Source organism: Tasmannia lanceolata, unplaced genomic scaffold (genome assembly GCF_043159265.1).
Source record: "Tasmannia lanceolata isolate RefF3 unplaced genomic scaffold, GAP_Taslan_0.1 ptg000024l, whole genome shotgun sequence".
Lineage (NCBI taxonomy): Eukaryota > Viridiplantae > Streptophyta > Magnoliopsida > Canellales > Winteraceae > Tasmannia > Tasmannia lanceolata.
This window is the reverse complement of record NW_027518701.1, coordinates 6,887,033-6,913,632: the sequence shown is the minus strand read 5'-3', so window position 1 is coordinate 6,913,632 and position 26,600 is coordinate 6,887,033. Positions and strand designations below refer to the sequence as shown.

The 26,600-nt window shown below is 38.6% G+C and overlaps 1 protein-coding gene across 1 annotated transcript; it reads left to right on the top strand.

Moving 5' to 3' along the window:
* On the top strand, positions 1–26,486 carry LOC143857124 (AT-hook motif nuclear-localized protein 11-like). Its single transcript, XM_077367408.1, has 6 exons — positions 1–1,666; positions 1,747–1,926; positions 9,619–9,686; positions 11,741–11,872; positions 17,348–17,509; positions 25,780–26,486. The coding sequence occupies exons 1-6, from the start codon at positions 1,435–1,437 to the stop codon at positions 26,008–26,010; spliced, it is 1,005 nt and encodes a 334-aa protein (XP_077223523.1). The 5' UTR covers positions 1–1,434; the 3' UTR covers positions 26,011–26,486.
* Positions 26,487–26,600: the final 114 nt, after the last annotated feature.

Sequence of the window (26,600 nt, the reverse complement as noted above, 5' to 3'; positions counted from 1 at the left end):
ATCTCTTCCTCTTTCAGTTTTTCAGAGAGCTCTCTGCCCTAAAAAATGCACGGCCATAAGGACCCCTGTACCCTCTATTTCTAGGGCACTCTGCCCTCCAATGGCGTTGTCTGTAATTTTTGAGACTTTATTGCGTTGCTGGTAAAACAACTACAGCTCGCCCTTCTCATTCATACTCCAATTCAATACATCTGTCAAAAACTTCAAAATCTGTGTCTTTTTTTTGCTCCTCTTTCCTCCATCTTCAAAATCTAGGGTTTTTATCCTTGGAAAAAGTGTTCGACCTTTAATTTCAGCTTTTCTCATTGGCTTTTCAGCTCCTTTTATTTGTTTCTTGCTTACTGCATTTTCTGTGTTGGAGCTTCAATTTTTTTTTTTTTTTTCAAAATGTTTGAGCTTTAATTCTTTAAAGATGAAATCTAGTTTCTTGCCACATTTTGTGGAAGAAGCTTGAAATCTAGTCTTTATTTTTTTTCTCTAGGCTCTTCTTTCTGCATTTTTCTACTATGGAGCTTTGAATCTAGGGTTTGTTTTTCTCAGCAAAGGTGTTCGAGCTTTAATTTCTCAGTTTCTCTCAGCTGTTTTGGAAGAAGCTTTGTGTCTAGGATTTTTTTTTTCTCGTAGGGGAAGCTTTTGAGCTTTAGTTTCAGGTTTTTCTTCGTTGATTTGAGTTCCTACATAAGAAACTTTGAGTTCTAGGGTTTTTATGTGGGTTGGTGTGGTGAAAATGTTCAATCTTTAATTTCTAGGGTTTTTATGTGGGCTAATATGAAGAAAATGTTCAATCTTTAATTTCTAGGGTTTTTATGTGGGTTGATGTGGAGAAAATGTTCAATCTTTACTTTCTAGGGTTTTTATGTGGGCTGATGTGGAGAAAATGTCCACTCTTTAATTTTAGGTTCTCTCTGTTTTTTTTTGGTTTTTTTTTGGTTTTGTTTTCATCCTTTTAAGAAGCTTGAAATCTAGGTGTTTTTCAGTAGAGGAAGTATTCAGGCTTTAGTTGGAGCTTTCAATCTATGTTTTTTTTGTATAAAATTCCATTTTCTGTCTCTGTTTGATGTTTGAACTCTGTTAAAATCTTCAGATTTCTTGTTGTGAATGTGTGAATATAGGCTTAGGCTCAAGCATTTTGTTTGGAATTTCGTTTTTATTTTGTTTTGTTTTGTTTGGGACAAAGGCTTAGTTGAGTTGAGTTGAGTTGAGTTTGTGTTTTTTATGGTTTTCTTGTGATTGCTTTTACAAAACATTCGAAAATCAAACACCCCTTAGAATTCCCAACTAAGAAATGGCTAAACCTCGATATATTACTTTGTATCGGCTTCTGAAATTGTGAAGCTGGCTCTTGTTTCTTTGCTGTGTGGGGCATTGAACAGAAAGATAGAAGGTAGGTTCTTAAGCAGTAAACTCGTTTGTGATATTTTTACAAGTACATGCATGGATGGGAGGGAAGCTATGGCGTCATATTATATGCAGAGAGGATTAGGGGGGTCTGGGTCTGGAACACAGACCGGGTTACATGGACCGGCCGGTGTTCGCCCATTGTCGAATCCAAGTTTACCTATACAGTCCAACATTGGAGGTGGTTCTGTTGGATCTACATTTCCTATTGACAGTTCAGTTTCATCTCATGGCGTAAATGTGAGTGCACCTGCTGGAGTGCCATCAGGTGAACCTGTGAAACAACCAATTACTCCAAAAGCTTAAGCTGTTGGAGATGGCGTTATTTAATGTTTTATGCTTTAACAGAGCCTGTAAAGAGGAAAAGGGGAAGACCACGGAAATATGGACCTGAGGGAAGTGTATCTCTGGCATTATCTCCCACATCCTCTACTCCAGCCTCGGCTCCAGGCTCACTCAGTCCAATGCAAAAGCGGGGTAGAGGGCGGCCACCTGGTTCTGGGAAAAATCAACAATTAGCTTCTCTTGGTGAGTTTTCTAAGTGGGAATTTTCTTTTATGCCTCATACTAATTGAATTTGGTTGTTAGCCACAAAAAACTTCAAATTGAGTACCATCTATTATATGGGTGCCCTCAGGAATTTTGCAATCAATGTCAGTGTTAGATTTTTGTTTGATTAAATGTGGGTATTGGTGCACTAGGTTTACCTCAACCTTTTCTTTTCACACTCCTGGTTTTCAATAGACTAAGTGTGATGAATTGGTAATTAATAACTTGGGCACCTTACCTAAAAAGGATAAGTTGGTATTTGGTAATATAATAACTTGGGCACCTTACCTAAAATGGATAAAAGGAACTTTTGACTTGGGGGTTATGTAAGTTATGATTCATTCGAAGTGCTCTAGAGGTGGATTATCAACAAACTGATCAGTTTTTTTCTTGGTTAAACTTGGGTTAGAGGCTTATCTTGACTACCTTTCTCAATCCCTGGCCTTGTTTTTGTAGTGTTGCAACCGATATAACATGGGCCTCTTTCACAGAATGGATTGAAGGTTCACCATTTGAAATTTATCTCTAATCTTGGATTAAACTCTGTAAATTTGAAATCCCCCAATCCTTTTTTCCCCTTTTCTACTACCTCCTTTTCTGGAACGGTAATTTTTTTTTTTTTTTTTAATGGTCTTTGGTAATGTTTTCCTATACACAAGAATTAATTTATATTACCGTTTTATTTTCTATTGACTGGCTCCTTCGGGAAAAAATTGAGAACAATTTATCTCTGAAAATGCTGTTGTTTGAGCTTCTTTATTGTAACCCATGAAACATTTTTCCCAGTTCTGTCTCATTTTAATTATCCTCTGCATCTTCCTCTATGTAAGCTGCGCATATCTGAATTTTTTTTTTGAATGGTTGCACATATCTGAATTTTATCACGTAAAATTAACATGATAAATATATAGTTACAGTGTACATATGTTAAAAGTATTAAAAAGGTATATAGTTACATCTGCTTCTGTAAAATATCATTCCAGGATAAGCGACTAAGTCATTTTTTTGTGACATAACTTCTGTAAAATATCAATCCACTGCACGTGACTAAATTAAATCCACTTATCTTAATAGGAATGCCCCTTTATGAAGCTCATACTTCTATTAAGATTTGCTACATCTAGTGAAATATCTTTTGATTGTACGAGATTAAAATGGGAGTGGTTCTAACAAGCTCAACCATCCAGGTACCGACTTATTCTTTACTGCTACACAAGTTGCACAATATACTCAATAGTCCTGCATGTTGTGTGCTTATTTCCCTGTAATTAACGGCTAGTTTAACGTCAATCCTGTAATATGAAAAGATGTTCCTCACTTTGTGTCCTCCTTGAGGTGATTGGTTAATGCCTCACCTTTGATGCATATTGAAGTTATAAATTCCGTTTCATTCGCCGTTTCGTTTTGGCGATCGGAACGGAACGTTTCGATGTTTCTTCCTTTTCGTTTGAAACTTTTCGTTCCGCTACGACGAGGGAATTTTTTCAATAGTTAAAAATATAAAAAAATTGAAAAAATCAGAAATTGTTAGAAAAATATAAGAAGCAATTAAATGAACAAAATATGTAAAAGATCCAACATTTACTTAAAGGAAAATAACTATCAGCTGAAATGCCTGACAAGATGAAAATTTTTTAGAGACCAAATTATGAGATTTTTGGGATTTAATCATATTTGGACGTGATAGAATTTATGAATTTTTAAAATTGGAAAAAATACACCATCCTTTGGAAGTTAAGATTTTAACCTGACTCATTTTTTTTCGAATTTTCTACTAGAAATGGAATGTTGACCTTTTATCCTTTTAGATTTGGGTCTTGAAACTATTTTTAATAGATCTAAATGGGGGGTATTCTCTTATTTACATGTGAATCTTAAGTAAATCTACATTTACTTAAATGACTTTACATGTAAATGCTAAGAAGAAAAAAGAAGAAGAAAAGAGAACCGGTGCGACACGGTCAAGTACTCGGTTTCGACGCAGTCAATCATGTGTCACACAAACTCTTATTCGTTACATAAGGGGCCTCTTTTTTCATGTTCAAAAGAGTACTCAGTCGCGTCAACCGAGAACTCGCAAATCTTGTAAAAAAAACGATTTCATGTAAATTTCTTTTTGACCAAAATTTAAAACATTGGTCGAGTCAATTATGAATTTCTTCGGCCGTATTTTGATCCGCATCCACGTTCTGAAACACTGCAAGGCACACTCGTGTAAAAAGTAGGGTTACGACTTCAAAACTCTTCTTCAAGTCCTTGTGAGTCAATCGTGCCATAGAAACTCTCCTTCATTACATAAAGGGTCTCTTTTTTCATGTTCAAAGAAAAATTTTCTAGAGACGTTCTAAATTTGTCAGTTTCTAATTAAGTATTATAGTAGGAGAGAATGGAGAAGGGCTGATTAAGATGGGAAAAAAAGAATTAAAAAAAAGAGAGTATATTCATGTAAGTGAATTGAGTGCTTCTCCTCCAAGCAACAAAGGTTTTAACACGCAACTCAATCTCTTCCCTCCAAAAGTATTTATCCAGAAGTCTGATAAAGCAATTGCTCGCATTCCCACAGTTTTAAAACTCCCCTGCATCATCGTGTACGGTTTGGACTTTAACAAGAGTTTTGAAATTGCCACCTGAACTGTTTACATGATTGTGACTTGCAGTGTTTCAAAATGTCGATGTGCATCAAAATACGGCCGAAGAAATTCATAGTTGACTAGGCCAAAGTTTTAAATTTTGGATGAAACAAAATTTAGATGAAATCCTTTTTTTACAAGATTTTCGAGTACTCGGTTGACGCCATTGTGTACTCTCTTGACGTGGTCATAACTCGGGAGAGTAAAATGAGTTTTTATTGACTTTGCAGGGTGAGATGTGGAATGCGGCCACTGTAAACGGGAGTCGAACGGGGGGAGTCCACGATGACGTGGGGGAGTTTGAAACTATGGTGCCTTGTGTCATCATGCAATATTTCAATTGTGTTGATTTTAATGAAAATAGGTAAATAAAGGGGGATGAGCTCGGCTTAGTGGAAATAACAGAAATTTAAACGAAAAAAATAAAGAAATTTGAAAACTAAAACAACACATGATTGGTAGCAACTGACAAGAGATTTTGGGTTTGATCCCCAAATGAGAAACCTTGTAGGTAACAAGAGTTTGCATGCTGTGTGATTGACTTACAAGGAATTGGAATTTTAAGAAGAGTTTTGGACTTGCCACATGCACCTTTTACACCTATCTGACACTTGTTAGGGTGCAATATTCTTTCTGCCGATTTAAAAAAAAATAGGGAAGCATGAAATGCGTGGACTATTTTAACAGAAGCTATAAAAATTTAAACTACTGGATGCATTTCAAATGCAAAAAATAAAAGAATAAAAAAAAATGGTAACCCGAAACTTGAGCCCTCGTGGTTATGAAAGGGAAGGTGCCACAAGACTGTATCTATTTCATCCATGAAACTTGTCTCTAATTCTCTAGCTTAGTTATCAATTTTGGTGAATTGAGCGTTTCATTTTGCTCACTAGAATGGAAAAGCATCATTCGTTCATGGAATATTTATATGGTTTAAAAATTCAAAGACACGGGCTTTGTTAAAGTGTGAAAATGAGGGGTTTTGATGTGCTTTTAGCCCTCCCATTCGCTTCAGAGGCCTAAGAGACATCAAATGGCTCTCAAATGACTGTAAAACCATTGCTAAAAGGACAAAAAATGGGAATCCCGAAAAACATCTAAAAGCATCTTTTTGAATTTTGAAATTTTTTTCGGAATGGACTTTTAACAGACCAAAGCTACTGGAACATAGCACAATATTGGGCTGAATGTTTTATTCCACCTTCTATGCCATTTTCCATTCTAGTACGGAACGTTCCAACAATGCTGGACAAAACAGACAGATTCGTGATGCAATTTTGCCAGATATTTTCTTTTGGTTTTAAAATTTTTAATGGGATGCTGCCAGAGTTTTGGAAGCAGCTACTATAGATTTGGATGAAAATGAAAAGAAAAGAAAAAAGTCTTTCTTGCAAGCCACTTTTGGCTCCTTTCGATCGCTAACGACTGGAAGAGGGAATACCTACTCGTATATTCTATGGGACTACCTCTATAGAATGGAATGAGTGAAGAAGCAAGAGTGTTAAGGGTTTCTCATTCAACTCTTGTTGACGTTACATTGGTTAGAGTGGGTTCAATACCCCCGTAGTCTGACAATAGTGGAAGAGTGAGGCTAGCCGACGTAGATAGGAGTGAGAGTTTGGCTTGTGCGTTGGATTTTTTTAGAGATTTTTCTAAGATTTCGTAGATGTGTTTTACCAACATATGGTTATTGAGAGAGAAGTACTCTTAGAAAGAAGATGGTAGTTGCTTATAAATGAGCTTGATATTTCAGGAGTAGAGTTGAAAAGAATTGAGTGATGTCTTTTGATTGGCAAAGTACATTGGCTTTTTGGTCATTTCAGGTAGATAATGTCGAACCATGGGTTTAAATTGTTGTAAGTGTTAGATCATTTCTTGGAGTATGATTGAGGTGATTATGTAAAAACAACAAAAACAGGAGGGCGTAACTTTTGCATTCAATGCAAAAGCTTTGAAAATGACCTATAATAAGTGAGAAAGAAGGGAGAGACTTTTCATGCAGAGAAGGGAGAGAACTTCTCGTGAAGGTATCGTTGATGGTTGGGATTTTTTGAATTGCCTAAGCTAGGTTTGGAATGTTGTTGAATTCTTGAGCGTTATTTTAGGATTTTCAAGAAGATTTGTTTTTATTTTATCATGTATTTGGCAAAAGATGGAAGGTATTACTATCACTTGCTAGCCTTAGTAGGGAATGGTTCCATGTGTTTGTTAATTTTTATTCTTAATCGTGTAGCTGTTCTGTCTCACATATCAATACCCTTTCTTGAATTCAGTCAAGAATGTAAATTTGTCTGTACATCTAGATTGGCATGATTTGATGAACTCTGACACAATTACTTTGAAATAAGATGCTTCTTATGCACTTGGGCATCTATCGGTTTTGATCCTTTTATATTTCTATGAAGTGAGTAATTTGCTATCAGTCTTCGTCCAGTTGCTTTGTTTGTCTCCTCAACATTCGTGTCATTTATTTCAAATTGTCCCTACAGTGGGCCTTGATGCTTTTAGTACGATTCAATAGGACTTTACAGGCTCAAATGTATCAGATTATGTGAACTGAAATGTCTACCATATACCTTGGGCTCACCAGATGCTTTGATCATGGTAATAATACATAAATCTTTGCTCAACGAGTTAAATATGATACTCTTATTTTCCCTGAGAGTATTGATTTCAGTTGTCGGGGCAAAATGAAGTGTTTATTAAAGATGTACCTGTTGCCAATTGCTGTGAAGTTAGCAATCTAATGACAAATTAAAATGGATGATCTCTCATTTTGCTGCACCTGAGACAAGATGATCAAATCCCGCTAAATAATCATTCATATGAGTAGGAGGAATTAAGATAACTCCAATGTAGTTATATGAATAACTTTGCATCATTGATCTCGTTCAAGAAATGGTCTCGATTTGTGAAAACTAGTATCAAAAGTCTCAAAACTACATGAACATAAGCCAAAAGTGAGTGATGCACATGGCCGTCCTCTGGCAAGCCTAGCAAATGATAGCAATGCTCTCATATGTTGCTAAAATGCTTGTTATGATAAAGAATCTTCTTAAAACCTCTGAAATACTCTTGAAAATTAATCATAATTCTGAAACTAGCAATTCGAAGAATCACGTCTATGCTTTGTGACCTTTGTCAAAATTCTTTTTGTTTGGCCAATAGAGGTGTTAGTTTTTTTCAATTTTGCTCTCGAGATTATTGTGGTTCATGTGTAAATAAGTATACCATTCTCATTTTTGAGGACCCTTCTCTTATATTAACCTTATGTTGGTAACTTTTTATAAGTTATTTGGAAAGTTTCATGAAAAATCTCATGGAAAATCCCAAGATCTAATGCTGCTCTATCTGCTCTCGTCCATTAGCCAGCGTCACTCTTCCACTACTTTGAGCTAGGCTACCAAGGTTTTGGATCCTTCTTGTGGATGTGATGTAAAAATGAATCGAAGGACACTTTTCCCTTCTTTCCTCTTCTCTCATTCTATTTGCTGGAGTTAGTCTCATAGAACATGCGAGTAGGTGTCCCTTTTCCAATGCTATTGGGAGAAATAGCCCAAAAGTTGTTTGAAAGAACAACTATCTGTATTGTATCCTTTCTCTTTTATTTACTTTCGTCGAAATCTATTGGAGATGGTACTGTTTGCATGAGATGCTACTGAAATTCTTGTAGCATTCCATAGCAATTTCCCAGAATCATGTGTAGAAATGGAGGCGGTAGTAGAGGCCATATTTATGGATGAAATGAATGGGTTGTGTGGCCTCAAGGTTTTAAATGTCTGTTCCGGTTTGGGACGGAAATTTTGATGGAAATTATAGAAAAGTATGAAAGATGTCCAAATGATAGATTTTTAAGATGACACTTCAGGAAATGCTTGAATAAGCACAAATACACACTTATAAACCATCACATGAGCAAGACAGCCATTTATAATTCATATAACAACATCGACCACCTAGTGACATGCACGGTCGCCCATGTCTATCAATTCAGTACATACCACATTTCTTATATAATTCATATAACTATTTATACATAATGCATACACTACATTTCACATGCAATTCATATAAATGTAATTATGTAACATATATTGTATTAATATACCACTAATAAAATTACGACTTTTGTTTCAGCATGCGTTTTGATTTCAGTATGCATGCAAGTTATGACTCCAAAACTCGTCTTAGAATACTTGTGAGACTGATCATGTAGTGTGCAACACATAGTTTAGTACACTCAGGCATCTTCACTATAAATATGGGTTTCATTTAGCTTAATGAGTGTTCTTCCTCACACCCGTCGAGGTTTTGGTGCAGTGAACACTTGATGTAATCATTTGGAAATAGTGGATCGGGACTTCCATTGCTAAAGTCATTGACTTATATCTTCTTCACGTTTACTTGTGTACATACTCCTTATGTTTTTTCGTCAGTTTTTTTTCTGTTTCTTCCATTTCTTAATTCATGGTCATACTTTAAAGAAAGCAGAAGAAAGAAATATATAACCTTGTTGGCTTGAGTTTCCGAGTTCTTTTTTAGGATGAGCTGAATTATTATTTTGGTCAATCTGACCAAGTTAATACATCATCATAGCCTGCTTTGATTCCATGTTCTGTTGACAGTCAGATATTAATTTTCTTTTATGTCTTTGTCCTCTTAAATTTCCTTATGTTTGCTTTCACAGTGTACCTCATGCATGTATCTTTATCATTTGGTTCAATTTCTTTTCTTGTTCCCAGTGGTTGTGGAGCCTCCTTTACTTCTTAAGTAGCATAAAAATGTTTTTGTATGACACTGATGAATCATGTTTCCCTTAAAAATTTAAAAAAAGTTTTTCATGTCCAAAATTATTAGATGGTATTGGTTCAAATTTTTTTTTTCACCAGTCTCTTTCGAGTGTGCTTTTCATTCACTATTGATTATCGGAACATCTTAGGATATGTTTTATGGATTATCTGCCTTAGATTTGTAATTCTATTGTTTGGAGTTATTACGAGTGTAAGAAGATTATTATTTTAATTGATAATTGTCTTGATAGGTGAATGGCTGTCCGGTTCGGCTGGAATGGGTTTTACTCCACATATTATAACAATTTCAGTGGGAGAGGTATGTTATACTGCTATGAATATTTACTAGAAACTTTTGATTTAATATTTGTAATTCTCACTTAAATACTACTGGTGCAGATGATCAACTATTTCAAAATAGGATGTTTTGTTGTTCTCTAGTAAGCCTCATTACAAAACTTCTTTTATGAGGCATCTTCGACAGTTTTTGTTCCTCTAATATGTGAAACCGTATCTCACCGCTAGATATAACTATCCTATGAACTTTTATGTTGTCCTTCTTTTGTTGGGTGAGAATCAAAGACATGCATGAGAGTGGGGATGTGAAAGTTGTTTGGGACAATATAGCTAGGAACCTTGCTGTTTGGGCTTCTTAAGAAGATTTACTTACCAAATCAAGAAGCCGATAGGCATCTTTTTGGTCAAGTCCTTATTCTTCTATCTATTGTCCGTGCATCATTCCTTTTCCAGGTGGTTCAAGATTAGCCATCTTGGGCCCCACCAAGAGTGGTGGCTTTCATTTGGACGGCGATTAAAAGAAAAATCAACACTTCGATCAACTCCTGAGGCTGAAAGTTCGCATCGTTAGCACATACATTCTTTGCTTAGAGGAAGAAGAGTCTATCGACCACTTTTTCATCCACTGTCCCATCAACTTTCTAATATGAGGAAGCTCTCTATGAGTCTATTTGTTTGACATGGCTTGGACTTTCCAAAACTTCATAAAAGTGATCATATCTTTGGATGGGATAGTGTGCCATTTGGAGATAATGGAAAACAATTGTGGCAACTTGTTCCATTTGCTGTCTTGTGGCATTTTTGGGTGGAACTAATATCAAAAGTAAATCTCTTGGCAAGATCATAATGGAAATCAACCATTAAAATAAATAAATAATCATAATGGAAATCAAGCAGATGTCAATAGGGGTTTTCCCCTTTTAGCGTTGCCTTTAAGAATTTGAAAGTGATTGTTTGCGAGAAGAAAGTAAAATAGAAACACTCCCCAAGATGGTGCCTGCCTTCTGATCAAGTAATGGATGTTAACATTGATGAAAACTCTAAAGAAAATCTCGGTACCGCAAGTCTTGGGGGAGTATTTAGGGATTGTGATGGTCACATGCTGAAGTGTTTTTTTGCTGTGTTTGAAAACACAGATGTGACACGGAACACGGCCTAGAAAAATCCTTGTCGACTTAGCACGGACGCGTTTGACATGGCTGAGTGCTCTCTTGACGCGGTCATAGGGAGAGTCAAAGGAGTTTTTATCGACTCTGGAGGGAAAAGCACTGAATGCCGATGTTGTGCAACACGGAACACGGCCAAGGTAGAAGGCAGTCGACTCGAGGGAGTTCCGAGTCGTGTCAACGAGTTTTTAAACACGAGTACATTTTCAGGCTCATGAGGAATAGCGTACTGTAACGAGGCAGATGCTAGAGCATTACTCACCGGTCTTCGCATCTTTTCGGACTGTTTTGTTTGTCAATGCATTTTTCAAGGAATGTAGTCATTGTATGGGCCAAAAGGTGACGATAGGTCCGTGGAAGTTGGTACCTACAAAAATGGAGATTTCTGATCTATGCAGGCAAATCAATCCACAAATACATCACCGTTGGAGAGCAGCAACCTCGGAAGCCGATAGCTTGGCTGAAAAAGGAGTCGATCGGAGCAAGATCATTAGTGATGTTTTTCTTGTTGTGTAGCTAGTTCTCTTTGTATACTTGCATTTTTTTTACGTTTTTTGATTCTGGGATGGCTTGTCTTCTTGTAGTTGGGGTTCTATTTGCCATGTAATTACCTTGTTCAGAAAAATGATGCCTTTTATACAGTTTACGCACTTGTGGTAGGAACTTGGAAAATGGAACGGCTGTGAAGGGAGATTCAAAGCATGCTTTACTTTATAGTATATGGGGCTGAAATTCTTCATTGTAAAAAAATACTGCATACTTAACCTTGTGAATTTTTATTGGCATGCTAATATTTAGAAATTCAACTATTTTTGGATGGTTAATAATATCAATTTTGTATTTTACTGGTATTTTAATTATGGTACCCCAAGTGAGATGACTTGAAATCTTCTTCGGCCTTCTTGTGCAGGATATTGCAACAAAGATAATGTCATTTTCTCAGCAGGGGCCAAGGGCTGTTTGCATTCTTTCAGCTAATGGTGCTGTCTCTACAGTAACACTTCGTCAGCCTGCAATTTCTGGTGGCACGGTCACCTATGAGGTTCAAACATTTGATAACCATTTCATTTGCATTTTAGAGTAAAAGATTGAAACCTATACACCTTGTGTTCTACATTTAATTCTTAGCAGTTCTGAGTTGCCTGTGTGAAGCCTCTGCTGGCTCAAAATTAACTCATAGAGGAAACACTACTTGATCAATAACAGAATGGAAAGCACACTAAACTAGAATTAGTGTATTAGAGTAGTTAGTAAATTTTCATTAAGAAAAGAGTAGCTAGTAAATTTAGTACTCATACTGATGCACACCTATATTATATGTCTCATATAATATGGTTATGCATATTATGTGATGTGTAGTAATTAGTAAAGGGAAGAGATCCTACTACTCTCTTGCATCAACTACTCTCTTGCATTTGCATGAGATTCAGGTTGATCGTCCTTGTAGGCCCTTTTGTGGATTCTCTGTAGCCCATAATTACACCCATCTGGTTGTTTTAATTGCCCGGGTAGAGGACTTGTGCACATTGAATGTGGACTGTGATCGATGTCCTTGAACCCTCAATTTCTAGCCCTCAATCCAATTGGTCAGGTTAGGGTCACCTGATAGGTGTACTTTGTGTTATCGCCCATCCATACTGTGAGGCATGAATTCTCCGTATCACATACACTTGTGCCGCCACTTGTATGTGATTGATTCACTGATAGGGAGAAAAGCATTAACGTGTTACCTTTCCAATGTATTTTATCATCCTAAATGGAGCATATTTTTTTGATTATATGGCAACATTACACATATAGGGATTCCTAATTTTACTAGTCAATCTCTTTCCCAGCCCAATCAAGGGTAATGGTCTTTTCTGGACAAGAATAGCCTTAACAACAGAAAATAACAAGTTTTTGGTGTGCATTGTATGCTAATTAGTAATCCCATTATAATTTGTATATGTATAATGCAATTCATTGTTTTTTAAAGTGCATGAAATAAAATTAAAATTTTCTGTTACGTGGTTAACATGCATTGACCCCAACTAGTTTGGGACAAAGGCTTTGTTGAGTTGGGTTGAGTTGAGTTTTGTGGTTAACAGGCATTGGGCAATATATAGATTCCGTGGGGGATTCCTCTAAGCTGCAATTCAAACTGCCTTATGTGTGCATATGTACTTTATGATTCTACAAGATTATTATATTTAAAGTAAAACAGCTTTTACAATATCATATGAAATATACAACATTAATGCATCTTTGGGATTTGTAATCTCAATTTGAGGCCTGAGTTAAAAGATAAAGGGGTGCTTTTATCTCATTTGATAGTTTTATCTGAAAAAGGGGAAATGTTTTATCCAGTGATTGTTTTATTGTGTGGTTCATTCTTGAAAAAGACAAATGTTCTATTTGTTTGTTAATGGGGTATATAACTATATATTACTCTTGCAATGTTGACTGTGTATAAAAGGACCACTTTTCGGAGCATTCTTCTCTATTGTTGTTTTAAAATTGACCCCAATTATCCTACAGCCATTTATTAATTGATTATGCCTCACTAAGAAAAAAAATTCGTACCACATTTAGCAAATATCCCTTCTTTCATTGGAATGTTACTCAAAGCTAACAACTGCAACCAAAAAAAAATAAAAATACAACAGAGAGCATGTAGTCGTCCCTTTTATTTTGCCGTCTTTAGTTATCGTCATCCCTATATGCTCCTTTAGCTACTTTATCAGCATCTTCATTTGCGGAGCGCCTCATATGCTGGAATGTAAGTTCAATTAAATGGCCCAACAGTTTTGTTGCTTGCCCATGCAATAACATTTGATGATTCACCTTCAATAATTAACGGACTAGAGCTATATTTCGCAAACCATCTCATGGCCCATAAGAGAGTTCTTACTTCCACCTCATTGGAGTCACACATCGACTTAACATGACAAAGATAATATTGCCTGACCATTACAACCATGGAATATGTCGCCTATGCCATTACACAGTAGATCCCCTTTCGAATTCCCATCAAAACTAAGTTTGGCCTATCTGGACAGTTTTGGGCTCCACCCCGGCAATACTTTCTCTTTTTTTTTTCCTCGAACACTATTGTCTTCCAATTTCTAAGAATCTCATCCACACTGTAGCAAGGAGCATCCTTGTCACTTCTACTCCACACTAAGATCGGATGTGATCTCTAGCATCATTCTTACTCATCCTCGGCTTTCATCTTTGAAAACACGATTGTTCCTTTCTTTCCATTTGTGCCAAATCAAAACATAGGGCACCAAATGCTCTCCCCACTTTGTCAAACGGACCTCCACTCCACTCCAATAATATGCTCTTGATAGATCTTTTAAGGGTCCAAGATAGGCGAATTTTTTTAATGATGTACATCCATATACGATAGGAAATAAAAAAGAGTTGAAACCATGGCTAGAGAGGGGACTGGTTCTTGGAAAAAGAAGGCATCTCCAAACGCAGTTTATCGTCCGGTAGATGAGATTCTGGCTGGAAAAAGAAAGTATGACCAGTGGTGGGGGCATGGGGACTGACTTTGTGTGTCCTGTAAACTCTCAGCGGCGGACCAGATGTCGCTGGTGTCACCTGGGTAGGGTGGACAAAAAGAAAGCTTCATGCTCTGTACCCCCCACCATCGCAAGGGTTGGAGGTTTAACTTAGGATATTGACCCTTGGCTTGATTTCAGAGTAATTTCTTCCTCTTCGGAGGAAGATGGGTCTTTGTCCCTTTCTATTTCTGGAAAGGAGATGAAAACAAGATTGGAATCCCTAGAGGCCTGCTTGGTGGGTAGAAGGAAGGATACGTCTGGATCCCTACAGGATCTTTGGTTGTGGGTCAAAAACTCCTGGAATATCCCCACTCTCCCCTGTCCTTGCTTGCTCTCTAAGGATGAAATTCTCTTTATTTTGGACTCGAGGGAGGTGGTCTCTAGGGTTTTGGCCTTAGGGATTGATGGTTGGGGAGGCTATTTACCCTCTCTCTCCCTTTGGTCCCCAGACTACACTCAGGGGTCTGAGATCTAATGGGTAATTTGTTTTGGCATTCCATTACATGTTTGGGCTACATCGACAGTTGAAGATTTGGGAAATCTATTTGGACATGTAATGGAAGTGAAAATGGAAGGAATCTATAATCAGTGTATGAGTTATGTATCAGGCCCCCGGTGGAAGCTGCTTTCTCCCTCTGTGAAACTTTGGGTCGATGACCATTGTTACCCAGTCGGAGCTTCAATTCAGGATTCCAAAGGTCTCCACCCTCCAACTGGGGTTGGTCTGAGTGAGCCCCCCCCCCCCCCCACCCCCACTGTCGGATGTCTTACCGGTGAATTGGGCACCGTCGATTCCCCTTGAGATTCAGAATAGCTGCTCAGATGGCGCGCGGGGCCCCCACCGTCAGGTTTCAAATTTCAAATTCTCAGGGGTAAGAAGTGGAAAATTACAAGATTTCCTGCCCAAGTCTTCCCTGAAAGAACAGCTGGGCATCATCACAAGGTTTCAAAAGCCTGGCTTTGGCTTTTCTTGGAATAGAGGCTTTAGTGCAAATTTATCTAATGTCAGGCTAAATCGAGAATCAGGAAATATGGCTCGGATTTCTAAAAGCCTTCCCTGCCCTTCCACCTTACCTGTGGCATGCTTGGTCTCAGGATAGGATCTTTGGGTTTCCTTCCCCCCTGTCTTGACTTGTTTTATCTGAGTGTTGGAGGTCTTCCCTTGTGGCCGTCATAAAGAAGATGTAGGTTGGTGTTAGATGGATATCAACGAAGAATGAAAAGATTTGTCAGATTCAGGAGTAGGCCACTTAAATGTCTTTTCTTAGATGTGATGTTAAAAAGTCTTAGAGTTTTGGCGTGTGTTGGCTATATTAATGTGCTATCCCTCAAAGAGAATGCTTATAAGATGACATAGTACATGCTAGGGTCCTTATATCGATACATGCATAAAATCAGGATTTTTGTCTTTTTATCTTGGGCACTTGAAAAGGTAGAGATAATTGGTCAGGAAGTTTAAAGGAGTCATATCCTAGTAAAATTCCAGGTGGGCACCCTCGCTCTAAGTGTTTATGGAGACGGTTATTGGTTATAGTGCTTGGGGCCTAAATCTCCTTGGCAGTTACCTTTCAGTCTTCCATCCTTGGAATCAATTCTCAGACTGTTCGGAGTATGGATCAGAACCAACCTTCCCCCTCTCCCCCCTCTTCCGTTACAGGACCAAGTAGGAAAAGGAAGCAGTCCTTGGATCGGGAGGAACTCCTTCTTCGATTCAGGGGATTAGGCTATAATGAAGAAAAGGCTTCAAAATCCTCTCCAATACCCAGAGAGGATATCGGTGCATTCTTGAAAAAGGAATGGACTAATTTTAAGAGAGAGGCCAATAGGAGGAGGGAGGTTTTCTTTCGGCTATACGATGTGAAAGAAACCCATAAGCCCTTGCACAAACACCCCCTCTTTGTCAAATTCATGATGGATGAAAGAAAAGATAGGAGATGGAATTGGGAAGCAAAGAAAGAGGATGGACTTCGAAGGCTGGAGGATTGAATTTCAAGCGCAGAGGCTTCAGAAAAATCGAACTTGAATGAGGAAGACCAAGCTTTTGATGAGGAATTAGTCCTTGGTGAATTCAACTCCACTTTGGTAGATTTGGAGAAATACTCTGGGTAAGGAAGAATGTCCCTATGTTCCCGTTGATCTCATAGATATAGCAGGAACCCTTTGGGTGTTTTTGCCTCTGCTGCTATTAACTTCTGGTTTTTGTTACTATTGGCGCTAACTTGAGAAGTGGGTTTTGGTTTTAAAAAGAGAGGAATGCCGCAATCTTTTGGGATCATAGGAGGGTCTGAAGGGTATAGAGAAGGAAATTCTATTTTGTTGTAAAGGTATTTTGGTTAGTTATACCTCTTCTGGCTCCGGGTATGCCCGGTCCAGTCTTATTGATATGTTGTATTGCAGGGTGGGACTCCTGGTCCCCAATGCCTTTCTAATATCAATGAAATTGTCATCTTTCAAAAAAAAAAAAAATACACGATAGGAAATAGGACAATGAGCCATATGGTGTTCTAGAGAATCTTGCAAAGAACACATCAACTTGCCATATTGATTTTCCTTCTTTTTAACCAGTTGCATGTATTGATCCTTTTCTTTGCCACCTTCCAATTGATAGCCGTCACCTGTGGTGGGGCAGCAAATTTCCAAATCCTTGTGTATTGAGATTCTTCCATGTTCACTGTGGCCAACCTGTAAAAGAAAGATCGAACCATTTAAGAACTGAGAGGATCCGGCACCCAAAGATCGAACTAAGAAAGAGACAACTTGTTTGCCTATATGATGACAGTCCTGATCTGGTACACATGCCATGTGTACAATTTGTTTATTTGGCTTTGAAATATTTAATTTTTTGGTTCTTTACCTAACAGGCCATTCTTCGGTCATATGCACATAAACTCCGTTCTAGTTACGGAACTAGCATCTTCTGTCACCCACTTACAAGCAACCCTGTATGCTGCGTTGAACTTGTGCAGGGCCGTTTCGAGATTCTGTGCTTATCAGGCTCATACTTGCTCACTGATAATAGCGGGTCCCGCAGTCGAACAGGTGGTCTTAGTGTCTCGCTGTCCAGCCCTGATGGTCGTGTCATTGGCGGTGGAGTCGGTGGAATGCTCATTGCAGCAACCCCAGTCCAGGTAATTGCTTCAATCTATATTATCTCCATTAATTTTCCTTTCGTCTTTATTAGCATGTACCATTATCAATTTCAATGCTCTTTTGATGCATCTAGAGCTTGGATTCAGGTAATTAATTTGCAGCGATTCATTTTGAACTCGGAGTAAGTTAAATGTTCTAATATGTGCATGGGGCATGCATCTAGAGCTTGGATCCAGACCTAATCTTTTCTTTTGAAATGGCAACGGAAAAATTTGTAAACAAAAGAGGAAAAACATATTACAATGGGGTCTGATATAATTCTTCACCCCCTTGTATGACTCTCCATGCGGATTTATTTGCCATGTGTTTCTGGACAAACTGCTGAAACAAATCAAATACGGGTCAAAAGATCCAAGCGGCTCTGTTCGCAGATTGAGTGAATGAAACCATGGTGCGCGCGCGCGCGCACACACACACACACACACACACACCCCACCACCACCACCACCACCACGCCACGCACGTGCGCACACATCTGTCTGGCCCTATGTTGTTGGGTGATCCAAATTCCAAACCATTCCACACACACACACACAACGCCACGCACGTGCGCACACGTCTGTCTGGCCCTATGTTGTTGGGTGATCCAAATTCCAAACCATTCCACACCACCACCACCACCGCCGCCACCACGCCACGCACGTGCGCACACTTCTGTCGGGCCCTATGTTGTTGGGTGATCCAAATTCCAAACCATTCATTTGATAGGCCATGACATATATAGGGTGTGCCCAAAAAAATCATCTCCATAGGATCATCCTAACCCTTGATTTGGGAGGTTTAAAATTGACAGATTTTAAAGCTCCACAAATCTGTCCATTCTAAACCTCCACAAATGAAGGATTAGGATGATCCTGTGGAGATGATTTTTAGGGCATATCTTATCTATGTTAAGGCCTATCAAATGAATGTTTTTGATCCTGTGGAGATGATTTTTGGGGCATACCTTATCTATTTTTTGGGCACAACCAACAATGTGGGCCCCACTCTATTTCTTATCGACGGACTTATCTGGTCTGACAGACAAGAAAATGCAAGCCAATATATATGAGAAAAGAGTTCCTACTCCCTAGAGTAAATAACTTAACTACTCCCTAGACATAAAATACAGTAGGGGGCACATTGTTTGGGTGATGCAAACCATTCATTTGATGGGCCTTCACAAAGATAGGGTGTGCCCAAAAAATCAGCTCCATATGATCATCCCAACCCTTTGATTTGTGGAGGTAAAAATGGACGGGTATAAACCTTCACAAATCTATCCATTTTTTCGTCCATAGTTCGAAGGGTTAGGATGATCCTATGCAGCTGATTTTTTGGGCACACCCTATCTATGTGAGGGCCCATCAAATGCATGCTTTGGATCACCCAACAATGTGCCCCCACTATATTTTAAGCCTAGGGAGTAGATAAGTTATCTACTCTAGGGAGTAGGAGCTCTTCTCTCTGCTCTATGTATATATATATGTGTGTGTGTGTGTGTGTGTGTGTGTGAGGTCCTATCAAATGAATGGTTTGGATCACCTAAACAATGTGGGCCCACTGTGTTTTAAGCCGACGGTTATCTACTCGATCGAGTAGGAACACTTCTCTCTATGTATATGAGAAGAGTGTTCCTACTCGATCGAGTAGATAAGTTATCTACTACGTTGGCTTAAAATACAGTGGGGGTTCCCATTGTTTGGGTGATGCAAACCATTCATTTCATGGGCCCTACATAGATAGGGTGTGCCCAAAAAATCAGCTCCATAGGATCATCCCAACCCTTCGATTTGTTGAGGTTAAAAAGGACGGGTATAAACCTCCACAAATCTCTCCATTTTTTACCTCCACAGTTCAAAGCGTTAGGAGGATCCTATAGAGCTGATTTTTTTTGGCGCACCCTATCTATGTGAGGTCTTATCAAATGAGTGGTTTGGATCACACAAACAATGTGGGCCCACGGTGGTTTAAGCTGACGGTTATCTAGTCGATTGAGTAGGAAGACTTTTCTCTATGCATATGAGAAAAGTGTTCCTACTCGATCGAGTAGATAAGTTATCTACTCCGTCGGCTTAAGATACAGTAGGGGCCCACATTGTTTGGGTGATGCAAACCATTCATTTCATGGGCCCTCACATAGATAGGGTGTGCCCAAAAAATCAGCTCCATAGGATCATCCCAACCCTTAGATTTGTTGAGGTTAAAATGGACGGGTATAAACCTTCATAAATCGGTCCATTTTTTACCTCCACAGTTCGAAAGGTTAGGATGATCCTATGGAGCTGATTTTTTTTGCCACACCCTATCTATGTGAGGTCCTATCAAATGAATGGTTTGGATCACCCAAACAATGTGGGTCCACTGTGTTTTAAGCCGATGGTTATCTACTCGATCGAGTAGGAACACTTCTCACTCTCTCTATATATATATATATATATATATATATATATATATATATATATATGTGTGTGTGTGTGTGTGTGTGTGTGTGCCTGTGATCCTACTTGATCGAGTAGGACCACTTCTCTCTCTCTTTGTGCGCGCGCGCGCGCACACACACATTAGGTAGCTTACCAATGCAAGTTGCTTACTGCCAGTGACTGGAAAAGTTTTTCGGCAAGTGGCTGGTACTGTTTTGTTCCTCTCTGAATTTAGAATAATACCGTATAGTTTTAAGTCGATCCGACAGCCAGATTGGGATAATGAAGCTTTCAAAGTGAGTGGCAGTTTATGTAAATTGTTTGAACTACCTTTGAAATTCACAGAAACTGGCACTCACTTTGAAAGCTTCGTTCTCCCAATCCGGCCGTTGGATTTACTTGAAATTTTAGGGACTAATTTTCCAGCCGGAGAGGAACAAAACAATACTAGCCACTCGCCAGAAAACTTTTCCAGTCGCCGGCTGTAAGCAGCTTGCATAGGTAAGCTACCTATGTAAACTCTTAGATTTCCTTTTTCCTATCTCTCTCTCTCTCTCTCTCTATATATATATATATATATATATATATATATATATATATATATATATATATATATATATATATATATATATATATATATATATATATATATATATATATGAGGAATAAGATTGTGCGGTCGACCGCACCAAGCTTAGGTGCGGTCGAGAGCCCCAAACTCATGTGGGCCCATTTTGTTAGGATGATCCAAAGCATTCATTTGAAAGGCCCTTACATAGATGGGGTATGTACAAAAAATCAGCTCCATAGGATCATCCTAACCCATCCATTTGTGGATGTCAAAATGGATAGACACCGTTTGCCACAAATTTGCCCATTTTTGCCCTCCACTTTTGAAGGGGTTAGGATGATCCAACGGACTTGATTTTTTGTACATACCCTATCTATGATTGGGCCTCGCAAATGAATGGTTTTGATCAGCACAAAAAATCTGGGACCCATGTGTTTGGGCCCTCGACCGCACCTAAGCTTAGGTGTGCTCGACCGCACACTCCTTTTCCTCTATATATATATATATATATATATATATATATATAGTTAAATGATATATCTGCCCCTTTTGATCACCAGGAACACCCCCTGTCAGTGTATCAATGACTAAAGAGGGGCCCTTGTACTTATGCCAGAAGAATTCAATGCCCATGATTGTCACAAACAGTGACGAGGGGTGTTCCTGGTGATCAAAAGGGGCGGATATATCACTTATATATATATATATATATATATATATATATATATATATATATATATAGAGAGAGAGAGAGAGAGAGAGAGAGAGAGAGAGAGAGAGAGAGAGAGAGAGAGAGAGAGAAGTGCATTTTTTTGGTGCGTTTAAGTGGTTATAATGCCTCCCATTGGTTTGCTTAAGCGGGACCCAAACATTTAAATGAATGGGAGGTGTTATAACCACTTAAGCACATCAAAAAATGGTGCGCTTAAGCGCACCAACATATTCCTCACACACACACACACACACATATATATATATATATATATATATATATAGAGAGAGAGAGAGAGAGAGAGAGAGAGAAAACAGTTGGTGAGCTTAAGCGCACCATTTTTTTGGTGCGCTTAAGTTGTTATAACGCCTCCCATTGGTGCGCTTAAGCGGGACTCAGCGGGACCCAAACATTTAAACGAATGGGAGGCGTTATAACAACTTAAGCTCACCAAAAAAATGGTGAGCTTAAACGCACCAACAGTTTTCTCATATATATATATATATATATATATATATATATATATATATATAGAGAGAGAGAGAGAGAGAGAGAGAGAGAGAGGAAATGAAGTATGTGCAGCTGCACAGATAAGCTATTTGTGCATGGCTGCACGGACCATAGTGGGGGCCACATTTTTGGGGGGATCCAAAGCCTTCATTTGGAAGGTCCTTCCATGGATAGGGTGTGTACCAAAAATCAGCCCTTTAGGATCATCCTAACCCAGCCATTTGTGGAGGTAAAAAATGGGCAGAAACAGTTTCTGTCAATTTTCGTCTCCAACTTTGATTGGGTTAGGATGATCCTATAGGGCTGATTTTTGGTACACACCCTATCCATGGAAGGGCCTTCCAAATGAATGCTTTGGATCCCCCAAAAAATGTTGCCCCCCACTATGGTTTGTGAGCCATGCACAGATAGCTTATCTGAGCAGCTGCACATACTTCATTTCCTCATATCTGTGCATGGCTCACAAACCATAGTGGGGTAGGGGGATCCAAAGCATTCATTTGGAAGGCCCTTCCATGGATAGGGTGTGTACAAAAAATCAGCCCTATAGGATCATCCTAACCCAATCAAAGTTGGAGGGGAAAATGGACAGACACTGTTTCTGCCCATTTTTTCCCTCCACAAATGGTAGGGTTAGGATGATCCTAAAGGGCTGATTTTTGGTACACACCCTATCCATGGAAGGGCCTTCCAAATGAATGCTTTGGATCCCCCAAAAAATGTAGCCCCCACTATGGTTTGTGCAGCCATGCACATATAGCTTATTTGTGCAGCTGAACATACTTCATTTCCTCTCTCTCTCTCTCTCTATATATATATATATATATATATATATATATAGAGAGAGAGAGAGAGAGAGAGAGAGAGAGAGAGAGAGAGAGAGAGAGAACGGTTTCTACACACAAGTGTAGAGAAGTTATCTACACACTACCTTAAAATACAGTGGAGGGCATATTGTGTGGGTGATCCAAACCATTCATTTGATTGGCCCTCATATAGATAGGGTTTCCACAAAAAATCAGCTCCATAGGATCATCCCAACCCTAATGTGAGGGCCAATCAAAAGAATGGTTTGGATCACCCAAACAATGTGGGCCCCCACTGTATTTTAAGCTAGTGTGTAGATAACTTATCTACACTTGTGTGTAGAAACCGTTCTCATATATATATATATATATATGGAAAAATGTTCCTGCGCTACTCGTTATCTGCACTAGGGGTGTTCATTAGTCGGTTTAAACCGAATTAGAAATTCAGTTTCGGATTGTTTTTTTTTTTTTTTTTTAAATCGGTTCGGTTACGGTTTTGAGTGACATTAATATTCTGTTATCGGTTTTGGTTTCCGTTATCGGTTTCGGTTATTGATTTCGGTTTTTAAGTTGTTAACATTGTTTTACTAGGGACAACCCCCATGGGCAATGAAAAAATCAATGAAATTATGAAAAGGCTGTCCCGAGTAAAGATTACTTAAATTAATCTCAGTAAAGAAATGATAAAAATTACAATAAAACTCGAGTAACTCTATACAATGAAAAGTCGAAAACAAATTGGGGATTTCTCACATTTGCCGATTTGCGGGGCTATGGTTTCCACGAATTGGGGATTTCTCCACTCTCTTCTTCCTTGCAAGTTGCAACCAAGCCATTGTTTACTCGTTTCTCTTCTTGCTTGAAACTTTCAAAACTGCAAACTTAAAGGGGATTTCAGATTTTCAGATTTGCCGATTTGGCCCATTTGGGGGCTAGGGTTTCCACGATTTTTTCTCTTCTCCACTCTCTCTTCTTCCTTGCATGTTGCAACCAAGCCGTCATTTACTCGTTTCTCTTCTTCCTTGAAACTTTGCAAGTGCAAACTTAAAGGGGATTTCAGATTTGCTGATTTGGGGGCTAGGGTTTCCACGATTTTTTCTCTTCTCCACTCTCTTCTTCCTTGCAAAGTTGCAAGTTGCAACCAAGCCGTCGGCCCACCGCCCGTCTCCGACTCTCCTTTAAGTATTTGATATTCGAGACTTCGAGGAATAGTTTTTTTTTCTCCCCTCGTTTGGGTTAGTTTTTTTTTCTCCCCTCGTTTGGGTTTTGAGTTTTGACGATTCTTTCTTCTTCCTTGCAAGTTGCAACTGAAGGCTAAGGTTTTGACTTTTGAGTAGTGATGATTCCTTCTCCGACCGGAGTCTAGGCCATTTCGTAACAGAGTTTGGACGTTGGTGAAATTGTTAGGTACTAGAACTCTAGGCCACTAGCCACTTAGCCGGCCCACTAGGCACTAGCCACTACTCACTTACTCAGTAAGTAGTATGCAATATGCCAATATGCAACTATCAAGTATCAACTGATTCAACTATGCATTTATTTGATTATTTTCAATTTTCCATGGTAATAACCGAATAATTGTTTCGGATTGAAAAATTAGGCCGTTTTGATTGCAAAAATACAATTCGGTTGTAACCGAAAAAACCAATCAACCGAACTAATATTTCGATTTCGGTTAGACACTAAAACGGTTATGGATTCTGACTAACCTAAAATATTCGGTCCAGTTAAAAATTAGAAAATACAGTTTGGTTTTAACCGAATACTCACCCCTAATCTGCACAATAGTGTTAATAGAATTCCCACTGGCTTTCTCGAGTGGGTCCTGCGACAACTCAAAGCGCTGAAAAGAAAAAAGAAATACCCAAGTCGATGGGAAGTAGAAAAGAAACAAAGAACTAAAAATCCTATGGGTCTTCTTCCCCAGCGAGAAAAAATCTGAAACCGTAGAGAGAGGAAAAATAAATCAGAGCCATGGCAGATCAGTCAAGGCAAAAACCCAGTTCCAGCGACACAGTTTATTGAGAGATTAATCCCAATTAACTCCACACCAAACAATTCAAAATAAAATAAAATAATCAAATCAATATGAATATACGAAACTCCAGTAAAGAGTTCAAATCACTCCTTAATAGACATACTTTCACTTCGTGCTTTCTACCAAATTTTCCTTGCCTGATGAAATACTTCCAAAACAGAATTAGAAAAAAAAAACCATTTCTGAAGGTCTTTTTTTCCTTGTATCCAAAACACTATCAATTCCTTTGTACTTCAAATAAATCATTGTATACAAATTTGAATAGTAACCTATAAATGTGACCAAGTTGGATTCTTGTCGTCTTCTTCAAAGCTTCAGTGGGAAAATAACCAAGTTGAGAAGTTGAAATCTCCACAGGATTTTAGTGTTTTCTCTTGCTAGGGTTTCTTTAAACCCAAATCGCAAGTCTCCTAGGAATGTAGTCTTCTTCTTCAAAGATTCAGGGAGAAGTCAAAATCTCCAGAGGAAGCTAGGGTTTTTTATTTCAGATTTTTTCTCGCCAGGGAGGAAGACTCATCACGTTTTTAGTTTTCTATTTCTTTTCTACTGAATTTAGCTTGGGTATTTAGTTAGCGCGTCCGTGAGCGTTGGCCCAAACCTTAAACAAGCGAGAGCTCCAACTCGATTTGGAGATTAAGTGTAGAAGAGGAGATTTAGGGCTTTCCAGTTTTCGTTCAAGGAAGAAGACGCAGAGAACGGTTTTTGTTTTCTGTTTGGTATGTTTTGATATTGAGAAGGGTATTTCAATAACACATCGGGTCCACCTAAAGCAACCAATGGGCATGTATTTAACGTTATTGCGCAGATAACGTATCTGCGCTATCGCACAGGAACCTTTTTCCAAAGCAACCTTAAGTTAATCAGCTTTATTAGGATCATCCCAACCCTTCCATTTGTGGAGGTTAGATGGATGGGTATAATCCTCGATATATCTGTCCATTTTTAACCTCCACAAATGGAAGGGTTGGGATGATTCTATGGAGCTGATTTTTTGGGCAAACCCTATCTATATGTGGGCCTATCAAATGAATGCTTTGGATCATCCAAAACAATGTGGGTCCCCTGTGTTTGTGAGCTATAGCTCATTTAAGCTTACACGCGCGCACACACACACACACACACACAAAGGTTTGTAATTCAATAACTAGGTTAGCTTCCCTTAGTATGCTGCAAAACTTTGCTACATGATATGTAAATCTGCTGCAGGTAATAGTGGGGAGTTTTATTTATGGTGCCACCAAAACAAAAAACAAATCTGGGTCTGGCCCAGAGCCTAGTGCAGAATCTGAGCAACCAACTGGTGAGCAATCAGCTACTCCTACCAGTGCTCCACCCAATCAAAATATCCATTCATCAATAATGGGTGGGTTGTGGCCCGGTTCACGGCCAATGGATATGAGGAATGCTCACATGGATATTGACTTGACACGTGGATAACTGTCTCCGTCTCGAAGTCTAACAAGATGTGGGAGCTGATGTGAATATATGGCCATTTACTGAAACTTGCAAGCATGTTCTTGAAACTCAGCCTTTTTTGTTTTGCAGACAAATCAGCCATTTGAGCCCCACCAGTAGTTCACAATGTCTACCTTTCAACTGTTGTGAAACTTAGGCAGAGTTTAATCCTAGGGTTTATCTTCAAGTTTATAAGATAGAAGAAGCATTTTATGTTTGCTGTATAAGAATGTATAGCTCCATAAGAGGAGGGGCCATCTTTCACTGAATTCCATTGTCCGAATTTTGTATATATTCTCTATGTTTGGGCCTGTTTGCTTGAATTGGGGAGTTTCTTGAAATAGGTAAGCCAGCTGGGCTGATGTTAGATAGGGTTGCAACCTTAAGTTAATGCAATGTAATATCTGTTGAATTGGTGATCAGTCCTTGGAACATATCTCTCATCAATCTGTTTTACATATTTCCTGTCTCAAAGCAACAAGAAAGCCCTATAAAGATATGGATTATGGGTTATTTGGGCATGCACTAAAAAATCATTTCCTGTGGATATTGAGAACAATATTCTTTGGGTT